Raw genomic sequence first — 22746 nt, forward strand, 5'->3', positions numbered from 1 at the left:
GAGCCAAACCCACCTCCGTGGGGGGAATGTGGGAGCGTCGATTGAAGTGAAAAGCCAAGCAGGCCAGCTCTGTCGGCGGTAGCCGAGCCATTCCTGTTGTTTTCTCCCCCTTCCTCCTTCCTTTCCCTCCATTTCCCGCCCCTTCCGCCATTCTTCTCCCGCTCCCGAGCTCAAATTGACATGCTGCTGAAGAAAAAGTACACCTTCACTCGCCCGGCAACGCTGCGATTCCAGCCAGCCAAAGCAGAGGAAGCCGATGACTATGACGGCAGGCGTTTCGGACGCCGAGTGGAGGGTGGGTGTTCAGTGCCATGAGGCGGTCACAACAGACCAGCGGAGGAGGCTCGATGCCAAGAAGATCAGGGACACGGGGGAGGCAGCGGCGGCCGCCGCGGTCGATTAGGAAGAGGTGTCCCGTGCGTGGATGATGAATCCGCCCGGACGCAACCCACACAACACATGGAGGGGTCTCCAGGGTGTTGCGCCGGTCACCCTCTCTTCGATGTTGCTGCCCTGGGGGTACGTGCCCTCGCCTGGCTACTCCGACGACGATGCGCATGGCAGCTTCAATCCCAACACCACCTGCCCGCATGGCGCGTCGCAACGTTCCTCCCCCATCGGTTTGGCCATGACCCGCTTACTCCCTCACCTGCATTTAGCGTCAGCCTCAACACCCGGTAGAGCTACTAGCCGCCGGCGTACTCGTCAGAAGCCTCACCCGCGTCGCCTCTGTGCCGTGGTGTCCTTCCATTCGCGCCCACTTTCTTGTTGTAGTTTAATTACGCCGATGCCGACATGGACGAGAGCATCACGAGCGGCTCCGTCGCTGCCACGTCGCACCCAGAGTTCTTTGTGCAAGATGAAACAATGGACGCTGCCGGTGACATTGACGACAAGCTCGACAACGTCAATGAGGAGGGGGAGGGAGAGGTGGTGGAGATGGAACCAAAACTAGTGCCGCAGAAGAAGGGAAGGAAGAGAAAGCGGTCTGCAAACGCCAAGCCAGCCGAACTCCGCGTCAAGTTGACGTCCAAGGAAAACGAGTGCCTTGCCTAAGCGTGGAAGACCGACATCATTGACCCGATCATCGGTGCGAATCATAACACCGACATGTACTGGGGGAATCAAAACGACGTTCGACGAACGCAAGATGGTCAACCCCGACTTCGCCAACATCCACATGGACCGTGGCGAGAAGGCCATGGCGAACCACTAGTCGACGATCCAGACGGTGTGCAACAAGTGGCATGGTATCATCGAGGAGGTCGCTGCTTTCCCAGAAAGCGGAGCCAATGTCGAGGGTCACGTATGTCCAAAGTTCGTCGGCCCTAGTTTGTCGCGTTTCCATTTGCTTCGCCGACATGTCTTGTTCGTGGTTTTGTGGACATGATTCGGATGTTCGCCATGTATCGCGCCGACAACGAGGACCAAGAGTTCAGGTTCCTTCGCGTGTTCTCCAGGATCAACTCGTGCAAGAAGTGGAGGGAAGTTTGGCTCGCAGTCGACAAGGCCAAGGAGACCTACATCCCGGACGCGCCTTCCCTGATTGTGGCAGAAGGGCACCCATATGGCACCAAAAAAGCTACGGATGCAAGGGACGTGGCGCTCGCTGCCCAATGGTTGCAGGCTTCGATCGAGAAATGCATCGCTGATGTCAAGAGCAGCGCTACCAGGAGAGAGTAAAAATCCGACTCGTGATGGTCGGTGTTGATGATCAACGTTGCTGCGAAGAAGAGGAACATCGACCTGGAATTCTTGATGGGGGCAGACATGTTACGCCCAAGATGCGATCCTATCCTCAAGTTGGCACGATGGCCTCGTCAGGGATAGAAGCGCATCTCGTCGTTTCACAAGAATGGATATCGTTACAAGTACATGTACTAAAAAGATGAGATATATGGAATTGGCTTACACTCGCCACAAGCTACATCAGAGTCACATCAGTACAATACATAACATCATGAAGAAGAGCAAGGTCCGACTACGGACGAAAACAAATGAGAAAAGAAGAACGACGTCCATCCTTGCTATCCCAGGCTGCCGGCCTGGAACCCATCCTAGATCGATGATGAAGAAGAAGAAGAAGCAGCTCCAAATGATCAATCAACGCGCTCGCGTCAAGTAACCTTTACCTGTACCTGCAACTGGTGTTGTAGTAATCTGTGAGCCACAGGGGACTCAGCAATCTCATTTCCAAAGGTATCAAGACTAGCAAAGCTTATAGGTGAGGCATGGTTAAGTGGTGAGGCTGCAGCACGCGACTAAACAATATTTAGTGGCTAACTTACGAGTACAAGAATAAGAGGGGGAAGATCTACGCATAGCGGACATAAACTACTAATGACCAAAAGAATGATCCTGAACACCTACTTACGTCAAACATAACCCCATGTGTCCTCGATCGGAGAAGGAACTCGCGAAAGAGACAGTCACGGTTACACACTCAGTTGGCAAGTTTTAATTAAGTTAACTTCAAGTTATCTAGAACCAGTGTTAAACAAAGTTTCCACGTTGCCACATAACCGTGGGCATGGCTTTCCGAAAGATTTAACCTTGCAGGGGTCCTCCAACTAATCCATCACAAATTACCACAACCTGCATAGAAATCCTCGATCACGAAGCTCGTGATCTCGTCGGACTCCTTAGTGGAAAACCTCAACTATGAGATCACCCAAAGCATCACCGGAATCCCGATGCACAAGACATTCGTCAAAGGTAAAACTAATCCAGCAAGGCCGCCCGACGTGTCGACGATCCCGATAGGAGCCACGTATCTCGTTCTCACGACACGACGGATGAGCGACGCGTACGGTGGCATGATAGAAATCACCCAAGTTTCCTTGGGTTGGCCCCGTACAGTGCTCTATTTTGGACCAGCACCATCAGCACTGGCCCTCCCTGTATTATGTAGAATTACTCCTCGGGTAGCGCTAACTCCCTATGCATTTCAGTATTAACAAAATTATTGTGTTGGGCAAATGTAGTACCAATGTTGGGCCTTGCCAGACCAGCTTTAATCTAAAACGAATTATCAAGGGGGTCCCCATAACAACCCCGGTCGTGTTAGGAGCGCTCAGTTATGGAACATAACACCAGTAGCCGAAACTAAGGGGGGCAAAGGTGGAACAAAACACTAGGCTAGAAAGGCCGAGCCTTCCACCTTTTACCAAGTATATATGTGTATTAGATTAAATAGCATTTAATAGGGTGATATAACAAGGAACCCATGTTGTCACATGGAAGCAACTACACCTGCAACTAGCAACGCTAACACATGGTTAAGCAAGCAGTAACATAGCCAAACAGTGGTTTGCTAGGTTGTGAACAGGTTGAAAGTTTTCGTGGCAATGTTGGGAGGTTGATATTTAACAGGTGGTAGGCAACGAGACATAGTGACAGAAACGATAATACTGGCAATTATAGTAATGGTATCTGGGAAAATGGTTATCTTGCCTGAGATCCCGCTTGGAAGAAGAACGACTCCGTGAAGCAGACGAACCGATGTAGTCGAACGTGTCCTCACATTCCGACACTCTTGCGGAACTCTATCGAGACGAAGCAAACCAGAAACAAGCATCAACACACGATACTCACCACGACACATGCACGACAAAATGCAGTCCACATATGATGCATGAACAACTGAAAATATGCAAGACATGGCAATGATAATTCACAACAATCAAACACTACACATTTAGTGAAGTTCAATATGCAACGAGTTGCATATTGACGAAACTCCACGTTTAATTATTTAGTTCTATCCCGATTAGGTACACGGCAATATTAAATGTTGTTAAACATGGCAAGATGTGAAGCGTAATTAAACTACCTATCTAGGCATTTTAAATGAGGTTGGAAATGACATATAGCACCTTCGAAACGACCTCACATGTTAATTTGTAATTCTGTCCAGATCTGAACTAACACATTTAAATAGTTGTTAAACAGCAAAATAAATAGGTTCACGTGATTCTACGCGTCGTTACAAGCAATTTACACATGGATAACATCTCCAACGGAGCTACGGATCAAAAGATACGAGCATCACAAGATATGATGGCATGAATGCGATATGTGTGCAACGGCATCCACATGCATCTCAAAACATACAACCAGCAAGAAATTATGAAACTACACGATATTCTAAGCAAGTCTCATATAGGACACGATCAAAACGGAGCAAGGGTTCAACAACTACGAGCTAAACAAGAAAACACTACAATCTGCCAAAATCAGTCACATAGCATTTTCTACACCCCACAACTACAAGCTACACAAATCCAAAATGCTCAACCAAGGGATGAGATGATAAAGGGCAATATACACTACAACATACAACTAATAACACCTAGCATGGAAGCATGGATCACTAGGAAAAGAAGTCACAAAATGGCTTCTCACACACAGTTTCAGACTTAGTGAAAACCACAGTTTATGAAAGTGCAGTATTCGATCTGAAGGCATATTGATAGCAGCAAAACCAGAAGCTACGGGACTCCAAATGACATGAAAATTGACAGCATGCTAGAGAATCCTAAAGTCTACAACTAACTCCATTGCACCAACCTCAAAAGAGCTATAGATCACCAGATAAACTCATGACAAGACAGCAACAAAATATAACAGATTTCAGACTTAGAAATATTTCAGCATCTCCAAACAACACTATTTCCTAGCAAGTTGAGAGCAAGCAAACCACACCTAAACATGGATTTCTATTGCAACCAAAATTACCAGGGGCTAGTCTACACATCCAAGGGCATATCTCTAGTTGACAACTGCTTCATATCAAGCACGGATTAAATCACACAAAATAAACAAAAGGGCAACATGGCAAACTATCATGCGAACTAACTTCTTCAAAAGCTAAAACTAAATACACAGTTAAATCCTATGGACTTTTCTACCCCGAAAACATATATAACATGTGGGGTTGCAAAACAAAAATCACGCCACACGAATATGCGAGAATATGTCCTAAACGCGGTATAATAAACTAGCGACGGGACCTACATGCAAAAATACAAACAACTACTCTAAAATACATGGAAAAGGGTCCCTAAAAACAAGAGCATTTTATCTACGGAGTTCGAGCAATCCGGACACGAACAAAAAATAAATACGGGAATAACTCCCTATTGGGACAGCACGCAAAACTAGGCATACGGCGGGTCAAACTACTTGAAACATGCATGCAAGTTGCAAGTTCGTAATCTATGCGAAATTCTATACGAGATCCATATATAGATCATCTCGATCCGACGCTCGCTTAATAAACTACGGGCATTTTAAATATCCAATAATTCCTGAAATTAACTAATTCGAAAACCCTAAATAAAAAAATACTATCGGGCCGAATCATGTGGGCGCGATATACTATATGGTTGCACAGGGCAAGATAGGGGGTTGACGGGGCGCTCACCTGTGCGGGCCTGGCCCATGTCAGCGGGGGGAGGCAGGCTGAGGCCTGGTCGGCGGGTGCTCCTGGGCCAGGGAGACAGCAGGGGAGGCCGATGCGCCCTGGGCGCTGTTGGCGCTCGCCACGGGCTGGCAGGCCGCGACCCACGTGGCGGTGCGCGCTGGTCAACGCGGGGCAAGCAGATTGAGCCTCCTGCTCGATCTCTCGACGGGGGCAGCGACCACGACACGGAGGCCGATCTCCGGTGACGAGGGCTCGAGATCCGGAGGAGGGCGACTTGGAGATGGCCGGAACTGGTGGGGAAGGCCGAGGGGCGGCGGCACCGGAGGCTAGCGGCGCAAGGTGGCGACGATGGAGAGGAGCGGGGCCGGCGGGGCGGCGACTGCCTGCGGAAACAGCGGGAGGCCGGATCCCGGCGATGGGGTGGCGATGCCGGCGGCGGCCGATGGTGGGGAGAGGCGAGGGGCGCGGGACTGACCAGCGGCGGGCTGCTCGGGAAGGCGGCGCGGGATGCGGCAGGCGGCGCGCGGGAGGAGCTCCCATGGGAGGAGTTGCTGCTGCAGGGAGCTCGGGCCCAGATGGGCTCGGGCGGGCCCAATGCGGGCTCCACGGGTCGGCGGCTAGAGGAGGGAGAAGGCAGGCTGTGGGGTGTGGCGGCTAGGGTTAGGTGGTCACTGATTTCGAGGGAGAGAGAGAGTGGATGCCTATTTATAGACGTAGGGGCTAGGTTTATCCGAATCCGGCCCCGTTTTCGCCCACGCGATCGTAATCGAATGAACTCGAACGCGGGGTCGGTTAAGTGACCGTGTAGAGTAGGCTAGTCGGGGAAGAGAGGGAACCGGTGCGGCGTGTCAACGTGATTTTTAAAACACCAATAAAACGTCCAACGTTAGACCGAATACGGTGTCGCTACGGTCGACAGTTCGGTTACCAGACGGACTCTGATTGCGACGAAATTTGACAGGCGGCCTACATATAACTAAATACGACCGCCCGCCAAGTTCCAACCCAATCAGAGAATGTTTTATACACACTTTTAAAACCAAGATTTAAACGATGCCGCGGGCGCGTGCGAGTGTGGTCGGGCTCAGAACGGACAACGACGAGAACCGACAACTAACAACGGATGCAAGTTTTTTAAAACTGGCAGCAACGGGATTCCGATGCAATGCGGATGATGTGCATGATGCGATGATCATGCGACAAATAAAAGTAATCACACAACGGAACGGAATAAAGGGGGAATCTTCTAGAACGTCGGTCTCGGGCCGTCACAAGACACGTCGACGATGGACAAGAAGGTGGAGGCCTGGTACATAGTGCAGCGTGACCTCATCTTAAGCCAGATGCAAGCATCGATGACGACCACAACGGCGACCGCAACGGCAACCACAACGGCGACCACAATGGCACCTTCCCTAACACAGATAACGCACCGACCACGAGCCCAACTATGCTGACGACGAACAACACGACCACGCCGACGATGAGCCCGACTACGCCAACGACGAGCCCGACCAGTCCCGCGGAAGAGGAACCGCACCACATCCAGCCGGTCGTATGATCTGTTTTTTATCCTTTCCTTTTGATCGACGAACTATGGCATGCTGATCACCGACTTATGGTATGATGATTGCCGAACTCGTGGCGTCTTTTTGGCAGCGGGAAATAAGAATTTGAAAATGTTGGTGTCTCAGGGCCGAAATTTTGGGACGCGGCTGGAAACTTGCTCGCCCCCACGATGAAAATAGCACCGGTGCAATGGCAAAAATGCTATCGTCGGGGTACGCTGGGAGCCAAACGGCTGGAGATGCTCTAGCAACGATACATGTGTGTCATGTCCCTTTTTGTCACTGAGATTGAGCACCGTGAGATCGAACCCATCACAAAGCACCTCTTCCCATTGCAAGATAAAAGATCAAGTTTTCCAGACAAAAACCATATATCGAAGAATAAATACGAGGCTATAATAATCAAGAATGGATATAATTTCATAGATCTGATCATAAACTCACAATTCATCGGATCCCAACAAACATGCTGCAAAAGATAGAGTTACATCAAATAGATCTCCAAGAGAACATTGTATTGAGAAGCAAAACGAGAAAGAAAGCCATCTAGCTACTACCTATGGACCCATAGATCTGATATAAACTACTCACACATCATCGGAGGAGCACCAATGAGGATGATGGACCCCTCCATGATCGTGTTTCTCTCTTGAACGGGCTCTAGATTGGATTTTGTGGCTTAAGGAACTTGTGGCGGCCGAAGATTTCTCGTAGACTCCTCTAGGGTTTCTAGAATATTGGGGGTATTTATAGAGCCCAGAGGCGGGTGGAGGAGGTGCGTGAGGCCCCCACTACCCACTAGAACATTAGAGTTGGCACTTGCAAATTTACTTGGAACAACATTGAAATACCGCATATAGGTAGGTATGGTGGACTCATTTGGCACAACTTTTGGTTTTAGGATTTGGATGCACAAGCAATATTCCTGCTTAGTACAAGTGAAGGCGATCAAATAGATTGAGAAGCGCATAACGAAGGAACAAAACCATCATAAGCGAACATTAAACATAACTAACACCGAATAATGCAACACAAGTAGGATGTAATTTTATAACATAATTATTGACTTCATGTGCATACATGGGGAATCACAAACCTTAACACCAATATTCTTACTATAGCATAATCACTCATCAACAAAACTCATATATCACTATCTTCATATCGCAAAACTATTGCAAAGAATCAAGTTTAACATCCAATGATCTTCATGAAAGTTTTTATTATACCTCCCCTGGATATCTATCACTTTGGGACTAATTTCATTTAAATAAAATTGCCATTGCAAATAATAAGCTCTCAAACAAATATAAGTGAAGAACGAGAGCACAAGTTTCTTTAAAATTTTCAACTGTCAAAATAATATAAGTGAAGCAACAGAGGAATTCTTCAAAATTTCTACCAACTCCCAAAATAAACTAAGTGAAGCATGAGAACAAATTTCTTCAAAATAAATCCACAACCATGCTCAAAAAGATATAAGTGAAGCGCTAGAGCAATCTCATGGCTCTAAAAAATTTAAGTGAAGCATAAAGAGCGGTTCTAATAAATCATAGCATAATTTGGCTCTCTCAAATGGGTGTGTCCAACAATGTTTATCATGAAAAACTAGTCAGGAAAGCAAGCAAAGACTCATATAATACAATACGCTCTAAGCAAAACTCATGATATGTAATAAAAATATAGCTCCAAGTAAAATTACTGATGGTTGTTCGAAGAAAGAGGGGATGCCTTCCGGGGCATCCCCAAGCTTAGTTGCTTGGTACTCTTTGAATGTTACCTTGGGGTGTCATGGGGCATCCCCAAGATACGGATTTTGTCACTCCTTATTACTTCATCCATCGTGAACTCATCCAAAACTTGAAAACTTCAATCACACAAAACTCAACAAAACTTTCGTGAGATCCGTTAGTATAAGAAAACCAAACCTTACTTTAGGTACTGTTGAAAACCTATTCCATTTTTTTTGAATTATACCTACTGTATTCTAACTTTACCATGTCTTATACCCCCCAATACAAACCATAGTATCATCAAAATAAGCACACAACACAAAGAAAACATAACCTGTAAAAAACAAAGCAGTCTGTAAAACCTGAAGTTTACTGATACTTCTATTACTACAAAAATTCCAAAAAATACGAAAACGTAGGAAATTTGTATATCAATCTTGTGTAAAAAAATCACACAATTTTGACGCTTCTGTGATTTTTAGAATTGTTTCTACTGGATGCAGAAGTTTCTGTTTTCAACAAGATCAAAGCAACTATTACCCCCACATGATCCTGAAGGCTTTACTTGGCACAAACACTAATTAAAACATGAAAAACACAATCATAATAGTAGCATAATTGTGCAAACACTCGAGAACATAAAGCAAAAGTGAAAATTAAATTTTATTCATTGGGTTGCCTCCCAACAAGCGTTATCGTTTTACGCCCCTAGATAGCCATAAAGCATAAATTGTAAGTATTGTCATCCTTAGTGATTGATCCATAGGTTGCCCTCATGATTGATTCATATGGTAGTTTAATCTTAGTTCCAGGGAAGTGTTCCATACCCTTTCTTAATGGAAACCGAAATTTTACATTCCCTTCTTTCATATCAATCACGACCCTATAGTACGCAAAAATGGCCTAGCAAGAACTATTGGACAAGACGGATTGCAATCAATATCAGGAACAATAAAATCTATGGGCATATAATTTATATTTGCAATAATAATAACATCATTAATCCTTCCCATAGGCTTTTTAATAGTAGAATCCGCTAAGTGCAAATTGAGATAACATTCTTCAATATTGGTAAGACCAAGCAGATCACAAAGATATTTCGGAATTGTGGAAATGCTAGCACCCAAATCACATAAAGCATAGCACTCAAATTTTTTAGTCTTGATCTTAATGGTGGGTTCCCATTCATCATATAATTTTCTAGGAATTAAAATCTCTAGCTCTAACTTTTCTTCCAAAGCTTTTACTACCTCATCCGAAATATGTTTAGTAAAAGCTTTATTTTGTTCATAGGCATTAGGTGAATTTATCATAGATTGCAACATAGAACTACACTCAATCAAAGAGCAACTATAAAAATTAAAGTTTTTGTAATCCAAAATAGTGGGTGCATCACTAGATAAAGTTTTAACCTTTTCAATCCCACTTTTATCAATTATTTTAGCAATATTTCCACCCTCCAAATCATGGGAACGCCTTCTAGCTAAAGTTGACTCTTCTTCAGTTCCCTCATCCTTAGTTTTAACATTACTAAACAAGGAATCAATATAAGAAACACCAATCATTTTAATCTCTTCATCATTTTTCTCTTCTGAAGATTCTGGCTTAGCTCCCATTTGGTTCACTAACGTAGCTTGTGCATCATATATATTTCCTAGCAAATTTTGGTAAAAGCATATTGAGATTGGAGATTAGCAACTTCTTTACTAACATGATCAAGTTGTTCTCTTATAGCATCAAGCAAAATAGAATGTTCCTTAAGTTCTTCCGTAAAACAATTATTTCGCTCAAATTGCATAGTCGTATACTCCTTGGTACTTTTCTCAATCTCTAACAAAATGTTAGGATACGAAACATCATAATACCTCCTTTGAGGCATCATGTCTATGCAAGAAAGAACACAAGCAAACAAGAGACCCAACAAGAAAACGACAAAGAGAAGGAAAATAAAAAGGAAATTTTTTGTGAAGTGGGGGAGAGGAAAACGAGAGGAAAATGGCAAATAATGTAACCCTAAGGAGATGAGAGTTTATGTGTAGGAATGTGATAGATCTTGACTTGATCTTCCCCAGCAACGGCACCAGAAATCTTAACTCCCCACTCCTTTGCATTGGTTTCCCTCCAAGCTTAAAGGGTGATGTAGCACATCGACGACAAGTATTTCCCTGAGTTATGAAACCAAGGTATCAATCTAGTAGGAATATCCACAAGACTATGTAAGCGATACGTGCACACAAATAACAAATCCTCGTAACCCAACGCGTGTAGGGGTTGTCAATCCATCGTGGGTAAAGTAAAAGGGTAGATTTATAGATGCAAATAAAGTGATAGCAAATAAAATGCAGCAATGTATTTTGGGGGGTTTGATAATATAGATATGAAAATAAAAGAGCGAATAAAATGGGAACATTAATAACAAAGTAGAGATTGCAAATAGATGATGTGAAATAGACCCGGGGGCCGTAGGTTTCACTAGTGGCTTCTCTCGAGAAAATATCAAATGGTTGATAGAAAAATTACTATTTAGCAAATGATAGAAAAGCGAATAATTATGACGATATCCAAGACAATGATCGTGTATATAGGCATCACGTCCAAGACAAGTAGACCGACTTCTCTCTGCATCTACTTCTATTACTCCACACATCGACCGCTATCTAGCATGCATCTAGCGTATTAAGTTCATGGAGAAACAAAGTAATGCTTTAAGAATGATGACCTAATGTAGACAAGATCTATTCATGTAGGAATAGACCCCATCGTTTATCCTTAATAGCAAAAATACATGCGTGTCATGTCTCTTTCTGTCACTGAGATTGAACACCGCAAGATAGAACCCATCACAAAGCACCTCTTCCCATTGCAAGATAAAATATCAAGTTGGCCAGACAAAAACCAAATATCGAAGAAGAAATACGAGGCTATAATAAGCAAGAATGGATATAATTTCATAGATCTGATCATAAACTCACAATTCATCAGATCCCAACAAACACACCACAAAAGATAGAGTTACATCAAATAGATCTCCAATAGACCATTGTATTGAGAAGCAAAACGAGAGAGAAGGCCATCTAGATACTGCCTACGAACCAGTAGGTCTGATATGAACTACTCATGCATCATCGAGACAGCACCAATGAAGATGATGAACCCCTCTCTGATCGTGTTCCTCGCCAAAACGGGCTCTAGAATTGATTTCGTGGTTTCTGGAACTTGCGATGGTTGAAACAATTTTTCATCGACTCCTCTAGGGTTTTTGGAATATTGGGGTATTTATAGAGCTCACTAGCGGTGGAGGATGTGCTCGAGGCCCCCACTACCCACCAGGTCGCGGCAAGGGCCCTAGGCGCGCCCTGTGTCGCGTGGGCCTCCTCTAGTGATCATCCCACGTCCTCAAGTTTCCTTCTGGTCCAAAGAACTCTCCAAAAAGTTTTGTGGCATTTGGCCTTCATTTGGTATTGATTTTCTGCGAAGGAAAAAATAGCAAACAACAACAACTGGCATTGGGCACTATGTCAATAGGTTAGTCCCAAAAAATGATATAAAGTTGCTATAAAATGATCATAAAACATCCAAGAATGATAATATAAAGGCATGGAACAATCAAAAATTATAGATACATTGGAGATGTATCAGAAGTGCTTGACTACTTCCCCTTGTTGTTGCTTGATGCGCAATAGGTCCCGTATGTTGGGCCTCTTTGAATTATTGAGAGAGTATTTGACTTTGGAGGTGGGTGGGGAAATTTTTTCCATCCCGATAGGATGTGAATCCCAAGTTTTTATGGTTGTATTAGGGCATCCCGATAGTACCATCATGGAATCTGGTGCACTGGGTTCGGGATCTAGATTATCAGCCGGACACTATCGCACATAATCTATGTCGCGTGTTGAATCAAGTTCAGGGTGGATCTCGGATTCCGAATTAGAGGGTCGGTCTGGATTGTTGGGGACCCGAAAATAGACCGTTCTAAGCTCCGGTGGCTGGGAAGGTGAAGTCGGGTCCTTGAGGGGGGGAACCAAGTGTGTGATAGGTGGGACATAAATTTCCTTGTTGTCGGGTTTGAGCCCGATCTTATCATAGACCGAAGGTTGGTCGTTTGATATCCCCATGGCCTGGATCCGACCTAGCAACCCATTTAACGTTGTGACGTGTGCAAAGTCCATGTTTTTAGAGTGCATGGGGTCGATCCACAGTATCTCCGTTCTAGGGGAGCTTAGAGTCGCATTAGCGCAGTGTTCATCAGAAAATGATTCAAATATATCGATTGTTCAGATTCTAGGGCCGGACCCAAGGTGGAGGCCGCCTTGATGGTGCGGTCCACCACTACCGATGTTAAGGCGTCACGGCTCGAGAGCTCTTCATGGTGAGTCTAAAGCTTTGTCAAAATAAGATCTCCTCGGGAGTCGACGATGAACTCTAGGTTCCCAGACCTGATCTCATGATTGGGTGCGAGGTTTCCGATCCAGCCAATGTGGCCGGTCGAGTCGATGTGTAGTATGATGCTGCCAAACGCGAAGATTTTTCCGAGAACAAAACTTCCCTATTTCGGAGGTCATCGATCCTTTGGTGATCCTACAGCGGATTTCTCAATGATAGCACCAATCTCAGTGTGAAAACCAGCAAATCTCGGGTAGGGGGTCTCGAACTGTGGATCTTGGATCGATGGGTAACAAGAGACAGGGGAGACAATATTTACCCAGGTTCTGGCCCCCTTGATGGAGGTAATACCCTATGTCGTGCTTTGTTTGTATTGATGATGAAGTATCAAGTAAACAGTTGATCTACCTCGAGATCATATGATGTGGTCTAAAACCCTAGGGGTAATGATCTTAATCTTCCCTACGAGCTAAAACCCTCTGGTTTATATAGACATGAGGAGTACCTAGGGTTGCTTATGGTCGGTTACATCAGGGAATAAACATGTCAAATCCATCATCATGACTTGGAATACACGCCACGGCTTAGGAGGTTTCCATCTTGGACATGACGTCATCATAATCCTTGGTCCTTCAGTGATGGTCACAGAGCGGCCCACCGGTCCAGCCCATAGAGATATATGAGCAGCCCGAGGACCCCTTAGTCTCGGACTCCCTCAATTACCAAGCTAGGACAAAAGCCTCAGATTGGGGGAGTACAAATTTCTCACCGACATTACATTGATGTTCACATATTTTCATTCCCATTGTCGGTGTTCATCCTATTTCATTTTATATACATGTTAGTTTTATTTTCACCCTCTTCTTGTGTGATTAAAAAACTTTGAAAAAATTCAAAAATATTTCTTGTTTTCCCTTTATTGTTTAATTAGTTTGTGGTATTAAAGAAAACCCAAAAATATTTCTCTTGTTTGTTGGGACCTTTCCCGTGTAAATAGTTTTTCTCATTCTTGTTTTTCTTTTGTTCTTTTCGCTTTCTTCACAAAAACTAAAGACTCCAAAAATATTCCAGTGTGTTTCTCTGAATTTGTTTTCCTTTTGTTGAGTCATTGAAAGGACAAGACCACGACGAAAATGTTGAGTGGCTCTGTTAGAACATTGTGGCATCATGTTTGGTTTTGGTAATTGATGTAAATCCCTATGGACTAAATGGTTACCTTGCGTATATTCAAAGGATTTGTCCATATGCGTTTCTTGAAGTCCATTTTTTGGTTTCAAGGATTTTATGAGATGACCAAGGTGTTATTCAAGGATTTATCCAAAGATTGGTCATGTGAGAGTTGAGCTTATTGCAAGCATGTCTTGAAGAAGAAGATTATGGGAACATTCATGTTTACCTTCAATACATCATCATTATGAAGAGAGAAGATAATTCTCAAGGTTGATCAAGACTAAGTCAAAGAGTGAATCAAGTTGATCAACACACAAAGCGTACACGTTGTACCGAGAGGGATCAAGTGATCCCATGGTATGGTAAGAATTGTCCATTACGCTTTGTGTACTAACCCATGGTCTACGCGAGAGTTCTTTGTGGGGTTAGTATGTGTCCATGGGCTTGCATCAAAAGGAAGATCTCATACAACCCATGGTGGATGACATCAAGTGGTGATCCTCATCATGTTTGCGATGTGCAAGTTCAAGTGGAGCATCAGGAAGAGATCATGCTTGAAGCTTTCCGTCCATTGTGGTGACAATGGACTTGTGAAGATGCGCCGAAGAGTGCTCACCCATAGTGGAGTATGGGAAAACAATCTACTAGTCTTCATCGAGCCGACACAACTAAAAAAGGTGGTCCATCTTGAGGAGGACAAGATTGTCATCATCTAGCTCAACTGGACTATGTGCAAGGCAAAGGTTTGCCCTTGATAAGTTTTTTATTTTACCAGTCTCATGGTGGTAGTTGGGAGATCGAGTTATTGGATCGATTTCCATACTATCAAGGGGGCTCTCAAAGTAGCTTGATCATATCATTTGTAGAGATCTCAAACCATTGCATTCTTGGCATCATCATCTTTCTTGGTTCTTGTTTGGCTTTTCTCTATGGGAGTTGTAGAGATTATGGCATCTTCATGACAAGCTTGATATAATAAAAAATGGAGTCCATATGCATCTTGTGTTATGTTTTTTTATGTTGGAGTTTTGCCAGTTCTTCATTCATAGAAGTCACATATCGTTGTTTGGATAGTACTTGTCGTCTCCTATCCAACAAGGTTGTGTTTGCTCAATTCGAAGATCATTTGCAGAAGTTGTGGTAGTTCTAGTGTTCTTGCATTCATCTGTTTACTGTGTATGTGTCATGAAGGTCTCACGCGGTAGTATCGCTCTGGGAAGTAGTAGTACCGCTATCCAGTACAACGCACACTAACACTGCCTCTCGGGGTCTCGACTTTTCATGCCGGACTGCGCGGAGTCGGTCTACTTGCTTATGGACGTGATGCATATATACATGATCATTGTCGTGAATAAATATTGCATAACTATGCGCTTTTCTATCCATTGCCCAACACTAATTTGTTTACCCACCATATGCTTTCTTCGAGAGAGAAGCCTCTAGTGAAAACTATGGCCCCCGGGTCTCCTCACAAATATATTTATAAAAACTATAAATACCTTGCTGCCTTTATTTACTTTATTTTTATTTTTGATTTATATTTATCAGACTATATATCTATAACTACTTATCGCCTGCAAGTAACGAGTTCAAGGGGATTGACAACCTTTTTGCCCGCGTTGGGTGCAAGTGTGTGCTCTTTTGTGTGTAGGAGTTGAAGACAGAAAATTGTGTGGTGTTCCTTTTGGCTCGATAACACTGAGGGAAATACTTATCGCTACCGCGCTGCATCATCCCCTCCTCTTCGGGGAAAATCCCAACGCAGTTTACAAGTACGAGGCATCTCCAAGGCGGCCCCTCAAACCACACGTATATGTCCGGACCGCAGTGTCCGAACCACTTTTGTCATCCAACGGGGGCTTGTATATGTGTGCTTAGCAGTCCGGACGTACGGATTCCGGCAAAGTGGAGACAAACGTGGGGAGTTTTGCGGGAGTCCGGACATGCACTTTGACCAATCACATGCTTGTCCCTCTCTTCTCTCTCTTCTCTCAACCGCACATACATGGTCCCCCTGTTCTCTCTCTTCACCCAAACGGACATCACAACACAAGTAGCCCACCATATGTATGGTCCCCACCTACTTTTTCTCCTTCTAGTCTGATACGTTGTAATCAGCATTGGATGACTCTATCCCGTATCATGTCCGCGGACCACGTCCGGACACAAAAATAGACATATACCGAAGAAATTTGCGGGTCAACCTTGAATATGCCCTAATGGATGTGTCACGTGAGGTTGGGTTTGAAACATTATACCGCAGAAGGAAAAAATCACATTTACATGAAGAAGAAAAATGACTACATGAATTATGATTTTTTGTGAGGTTATGCAACACTTGCGCTCTGTGAAACCAGGGTTCTATGTTTATTAGTTTACCTAGACTGAACTACAAGATGTCAATCTCGATGAGCCTTGAACATGAACATGCAGTTTTGAAAGACTAAATTGGGTGGTGTGATGTGTTTTTTTTTCTTCCAATGCAACGCACGACCATATTTGCTAATGGTTTCTTATCAGTCGCACATGGATTGATGATAACATACTATTTAGAGTAAGATTCCTCTTCTTAATTAATTGATGATGCAATAATATGCACAATGAATTATAGTGGTTCAAGAAATTGGTTGCACAAAGGTAAAAATAAATAAGCAAATAGGGCGTATGGCCAATGACACACCGAATTATATATGAGATAGAGGGGGCGCGATTGTGCAATTTACACCAATGTAGTGAGAAGCAAGACAACCAAGCCCGTGTGCGGTGTGAATGGCTAAAATAGGCTGACAACGCCACCTGATATACATAAAACATGTTGCATGATTTGGGTTGAACTTATAGAATGTGCATGTCCGTGTTGCAATGCACATGAAATTTGATAGTCAATGCAAACATAAGCATGACATATAGTTTTATCTATAAGGAGAACCCGAACCTGGATAAAAACCCGTCCCGTGTTACCACCGTGTTAAGGCTACTAGTTTGGTCCCCTACGTTAGATGTATCATAATCAACTCTATCAACTGGTCTATAGGATCATATGCACGAGACTTTTTGAGTATCATCGATAAAGGTCAAATTGACTTCGGGAGGGGAGTTACATCAACGACACATTGACGGCTCATTCTATCGACGGTTATGATGATTCCATGATGTTACATGACTTTGGACGTACTCCCTGTGTAAACTAATATAAAAGTGTTTAAATTATCGATGTAGTGTTTTAAATGTTTTTATATTAGTTTAGGGAGGAAGTAAGTTTTATTATGTTTATGATGTTTTGTAAACTTTTTGCACGCATGGGGACGAAACCCTAGAATCCTAAGACCGTGTTAAAGAAAAACACCTCCTCGATCCAACGACAGGGAAGGCGCAAGAGCGTGGTAAAAAAACACCCGCTAAATCCTACGACAGGGAAGGTGCCACGTCACGTGCATGCCCACCCGAGCCCACCATTGAGAATCATGTGATGTTCTTCCCTCGTCTTGATCACCCACCCACCGTGGAGCTGGAGATCCCTTCCTCTCCACACAAGCACTCCACCTCCCCGCAGCCTACCTACCTAGCCCGCCACTGACACGCCGCCCCCACCACAGATCCCGGCCACCATGGACCAGGACCTCAAGGATCGCCTCCTCCTCCCTCCCCGCGCCGCCGCGAACGGCCCCCACCGCCGCGGCAAGCCCGCGGCGCCAGGCGGCGGCGGGGGAGGGGGCGGTGTGACGATCGACGTCCATGGCCTGAAGAAGCGCGGCGGCGGGCGGCGCTCGTGGGTGCGGGTGGACGCGGCGACGGGCGCGGCCGAGGCGGTGGAGGTCGCCAAGCCGGCGCTCATGCGGCGGCTCGACCTGCCCGCGCGCGACCTCCGCCTCCTCGACCCGCTCTTCGTCTACCCCTCCGCCATCCTCGGCCGCGAGCGCGCCGTCGTCTGCAACCTCGAGCGGATACGGTGCATCATCACCGCTGACGAGGCGCTCGTCCTGCGCGACCCCGACGCCGACGGCGGAGCCGCTGCGGAGGAGGCCGTGCGGAGGTACGTCGACGAGCTGCAGCGCCGTCTCGTGGACCGTGCCGATGACCTGCCCTTCGAGTTCATCGCTCTGGAGGTCGCGCTCGAAGCCGCCTGTTCCTTCCTCGACGCTCAGGTTCCACACAGCGCTCTACAGACCTTTGCGTTCTACTAGTAATTTACTACGATGGTGTAGAATGTACTTGTGCTCCTGTCTCAACTAATGGAATAGTAGCGTATTAACCAGCCTACAGTTTTGGTGCATGATGAGCTTGATAGTTCCGGTTCTTCGGGAGTTTGTGGTGGCATACAATGTTTGATTGGTTGAACCGTATGATGTACTCCTACTTAACATCCACAGTTTCACTCTGTACCATGAAAAGAATAGAGTAGATTTCCTCTTGATCGTATTCTATTACTGACAGGAAGGTATCTGATGGTAAAATAAGCTATGGAGTAGATTATCCACCATAATAGGAAGTTCAGTTTGCCACGTATCGATGGTCAAATGAGGTTGCATGTCACCATTTGAATTTTCGTCATGCCCAGCCTCTTTTCTGAATGACAACTCTATTACAAATGCAGCATTGTTCTGGGTCAACCATTGTTGGTCTGAATTTCTTTTGCTCTGTTTGGTTTCCAGAAAATTGAATTGACCATAACCACCAATTATTCATGACAATGAAGCCACACGTTACAAATTTGGTTATCAGCTGACAAATCATGTGATGAGCAATTTGAGCTCTCTACTTTCTGAGCTGTTTCAAGGATAAGGATTTGGCATCTGATTGGAGAACTAAAAATGCTTGCAAATTTTATCAGGCTGTTGAGCTGGAGGCTGAAGCTTATCCACTGCTAGACGAGTTAACAGCCAAAATCAGTACCCTTGACTTGGAGCGTGCTCGACGCCTAAAGAGCAAGCTGGTTGCATTGACTAGGAGGGTCCAAAAGGTAAATGGACTTCCATTATGTTTTTACTGCTCTTATTAGTTAGGTTATTAACAATACCCGCTTCCAGTCTTAAGAAATATCCAATTTCACCATTAAGGTCAGAGATGAGATAGAGCAACTGATGGACGACGATGGTGATATGGCTGAAATGTACCTCACGGAAAAGAAGATGAGGATGGAAGCATCATCATTGGATGAGGACGGCCTTCAAGGAATTGTTGGAAATAATGTGTTTGCTACATCCGCCTCTGCTCCAGTTTCACCAGTTTCTTCACCCCCTGCTCCTCGGCGGCTTGAGAAGCAATTTAGTTTTGCTAGAAGCAGGCACAGCAGCTTCAAGAGCTCAGAGAGCAGTCAATATAACATAGAAGAACTGGAAATGTTGCTGGAGGCTTACTTTGTGGTTATTGACTACACTCTCAGCAAATTAACTTCGGTACAAAGCATGAACTGTATTTTAATTAGCCTCTTGTTCAGTTTTACTTCTCTTCTAAGAAATACATTGGCTGAGAATTTTGCTATTTACGTTCCTTTTTTCCAGCTGAAGGAGTATATTGATGACACAGAGGATTTCATCAATATCCAGCTGGTATATTCCCCTGATTTCATACTCTATCATCTGAACATTCATATTGCTCAGCGTTCAGATAACGAATCATGTAAAAAAAGTTATTTCTCATTCAAATCAGCAAGTTGCATTTTGCCTGGTTCTACATCAAAGCAAGAAGATGATATGCCGGTTAACATGTGTTATTTACGAGATTGATATGCAGCTTCTCAGTGGCACATTTCTGGATAGTTAATGCTGTGACCATGCTCACATGCTTATTAGCTTCTTTTTGAACCCCAGCACTCCACATATCGTTTATTTTGTAATTAAAACACATGAAGAGATTCAGCTTGACAGACCATAATAGTTGTTTGTCCCCCACTCAAATGGAAATGATAAGTTAACATAGAAACAAACATTAGTAAGCGAGGTTGAATAACTCGTATTTTACTGTTCGTGAGAACATCAGGATAGGCAAGATAGTAAGTAATTTAGTACACTATAAACCATAAATGGTTGACAAGTAACACAGATTAATACACTAATTATAGCCTGGTTCTAGAAAATAATTCATGTGGTTTAATTTATTTGTCATATATTACTTATTTGTTTAGCTATTTTTTTCCTTTGACCACTCTTTTGTTCCTGAATTAGGACAAGCAGTAGCTGATCTGATATAGTCACTACTCACTAATAGCCTGGCGTGATGAGATACTAGTTTCATAAGAACATTGATGAGATGCTAGTGTCTTAAGAACACTGATGAGATTCTAGTTTCTTAATTGCACTGATGAGATGCTAGTTTTTTAAGAACATTGACGAGATGCTAGTTTTTTAAGAACATTGACGAGATGCTAGTTTCAGTTGACCAGTCATTTGATGCTGCGACCTTTGCACAAAACAACTTTGTTTGATGAAGGGGGGGTAAAAGGATAGAATAAAGGGAAAAGGCTATCTTAGTTGACAGTTATAACAAATGTTGAATCAATCAAAAACTTTCTTTGGGAGCAAGTTGATATGTGTTTGTCATGTTACAATAGCTGGTGATGGCCGTTGGTTGACACATTACATACATAATGCCAGTCATATTTTTCTATATGGTAGATGCATTCATGGTTTAAGATTATCTTGGATGGCAGGAACGTTGAATTGTAGTTAGGTTCAGTAATAAGACTAGAGAATAGGGTATTCTTTCACGTGTCTGATTACCATCTTTTATGATCTGGACCGAAGAAATGCTTACATGATGATCATCACAAATGCTGTTATTGCAGGATAACGTCCGGAACCAACTGATCCAGTTCGAGCTGTTGCTGACCACTGCTACGTTTGTGGTGGCCATCTTCGGGGTTGTCTCCGGGGTCTTTGGCATGAACTTTGAGGGGGTCGGCGTGCTTAAGATGCCCCACGCTTTTGAGTGGACGCTCGTCATAACGGGTGTTTGCGGCGCGGTCATATTCGCCTGCCTTCTGTGGTACTTTAAGAAGAGGAGGTTCTTCCCCTTGTAAAATGTATTCTTGCAACCTTCTGCTGCATGTTGCACATAGCAGCATTCTGCAGTTCATCATTTTTCAAGCTTCGCTGGTGTGCAATTGTACATACATTTTTCTCCTTTGTTCCAGTGAAGATAAGACAAATGTTGGGGCAGCGTTGGCTGTAGCGTGTGCGTGTGGTCTCAGTTTTGAAGCTTCCAGTCGCAATGGGTTAGCTTCACACGTCTGGACCGTCTGATAAGCATGGGCATCTCCAAGACGAAGTCACACGTCTGGACCGTCTGATAAGCATGGGCATCTCCAAGACGAAGGGTGTCCGTGAACACATCCAGACGTGTCACGCACAAATGTAAGAGATCTGAAGGTAAAGGTCAAACCCTTATAGTTGTGCATGGCACATCTGAATGTGTTCATGGACACCCTTCGTCTTCCTCAAAGTGCCTGGCTCAGGCGGCTGAGGGCCTCCTTTGATATGGCGGCGTGATGGGAGGTGCGTGCCTCCATCATGGTAGGTGGTGGGGGCCTCGTCCTTGCTCAGGTGGTGTGCAACTTCTCCTTGGCCGCTCAGAACAAAAACATGACATGGAGGGGAGGGGTGCCATGACGGAAATTATGTGGGTGCCATCTGATCTTAAATTAGAGGGCTGCATTGAGAAGGGAGACGTCCGACGGGAATAGGCACACCACGGGGTGAAATTTCATGGACTGGTCGACTGAGCCCAGGTTGTTTGGACGTTTGTATTGGGCATGAGAGAGCTGAGGCCATCTCCAACACCGATCCTCAAATTTTTTGTATCTGTCCAGATCTCGTAAGCCATTCAACGCTGATCCTGACCAAATTATAAATTTCCCGCAATCTGCAACCAAATCTGGAGGGGCTTTGTGGGCACGTAGGACTCCAACACTCTGGTCCATCCAAAATCGAGGTGGGTTCGTGCTTTTGTAGCCGTTGCACTGTTTCCGCAACAAAATCCCTCACTCTTGTCTTCCATCCCATCGCTCGTCATCAATTCCCGTCCTTTTTTGTCCACTCTCTTCTTCCCTCCTGCCGTCGACGCATGGGCTCGGAGGAGAACCTACCGGAGATGGAGGTGGCAGAGTATCCGAGCATCACGTTTGCCTGGAAGGCCAACTTGGTGACACGGCAAAATGCATCGCGTCAAAGCGAAGGTTGCAAAGGCAAAAACGCTCAAGAAGCAGAAGGGTAATGAAGGGCGTGTTGGTGGCGGACGTGGCAGTGGGTATGCTGATCATGGACGTGGTGGAGATCAGGGCCAGGGCCATGGGTCCCCACCACCCTCGCTGACTGTACAAACGCCGACATGGTCAGACCCTTACAAAGTTCCGTACTACTACGCCACCAAGCAGCTAGGTAGGCAGTCCCATCATCCGATGTCGGCCAAGTGCGCTTCATCGTCGACGTCAACGCGGTGTCGCTACTTTTCCTGGAGTGTTCATTGTCTT

General features: G+C 44.8%; 1 protein-coding gene across 1 annotated transcript; it reads left to right on the plus strand.

Moving 5' to 3' along the window:
• The first annotated feature begins 17788 nt into the window (after positions 1-17788).
• On the plus strand, positions 17789-21436 carry LOC123427149 (magnesium transporter MRS2-C). Its single transcript, XM_045111124.1, has 5 exons — positions 17789-18424; positions 19111-19239; positions 19337-19675; positions 19781-19828; positions 21064-21436. The coding sequence occupies exons 1-5, from the start codon at positions 17888-17890 to the stop codon at positions 21295-21297; spliced, it is 1287 nt and encodes a 428-aa protein (XP_044967059.1). The 5' UTR covers positions 17789-17887; the 3' UTR covers positions 21298-21436.
• The last annotated feature ends 1310 nt before the right edge of the window (positions 21437-22746 follow it).

The sequence above is a fragment of the Hordeum vulgare genome, chromosome 2H (assembly GCF_904849725.1).
Source record: "Hordeum vulgare subsp. vulgare chromosome 2H, MorexV3_pseudomolecules_assembly, whole genome shotgun sequence".
NCBI classification, from domain to species: domain Eukaryota; kingdom Viridiplantae; phylum Streptophyta; class Magnoliopsida; order Poales; family Poaceae; genus Hordeum; species Hordeum vulgare.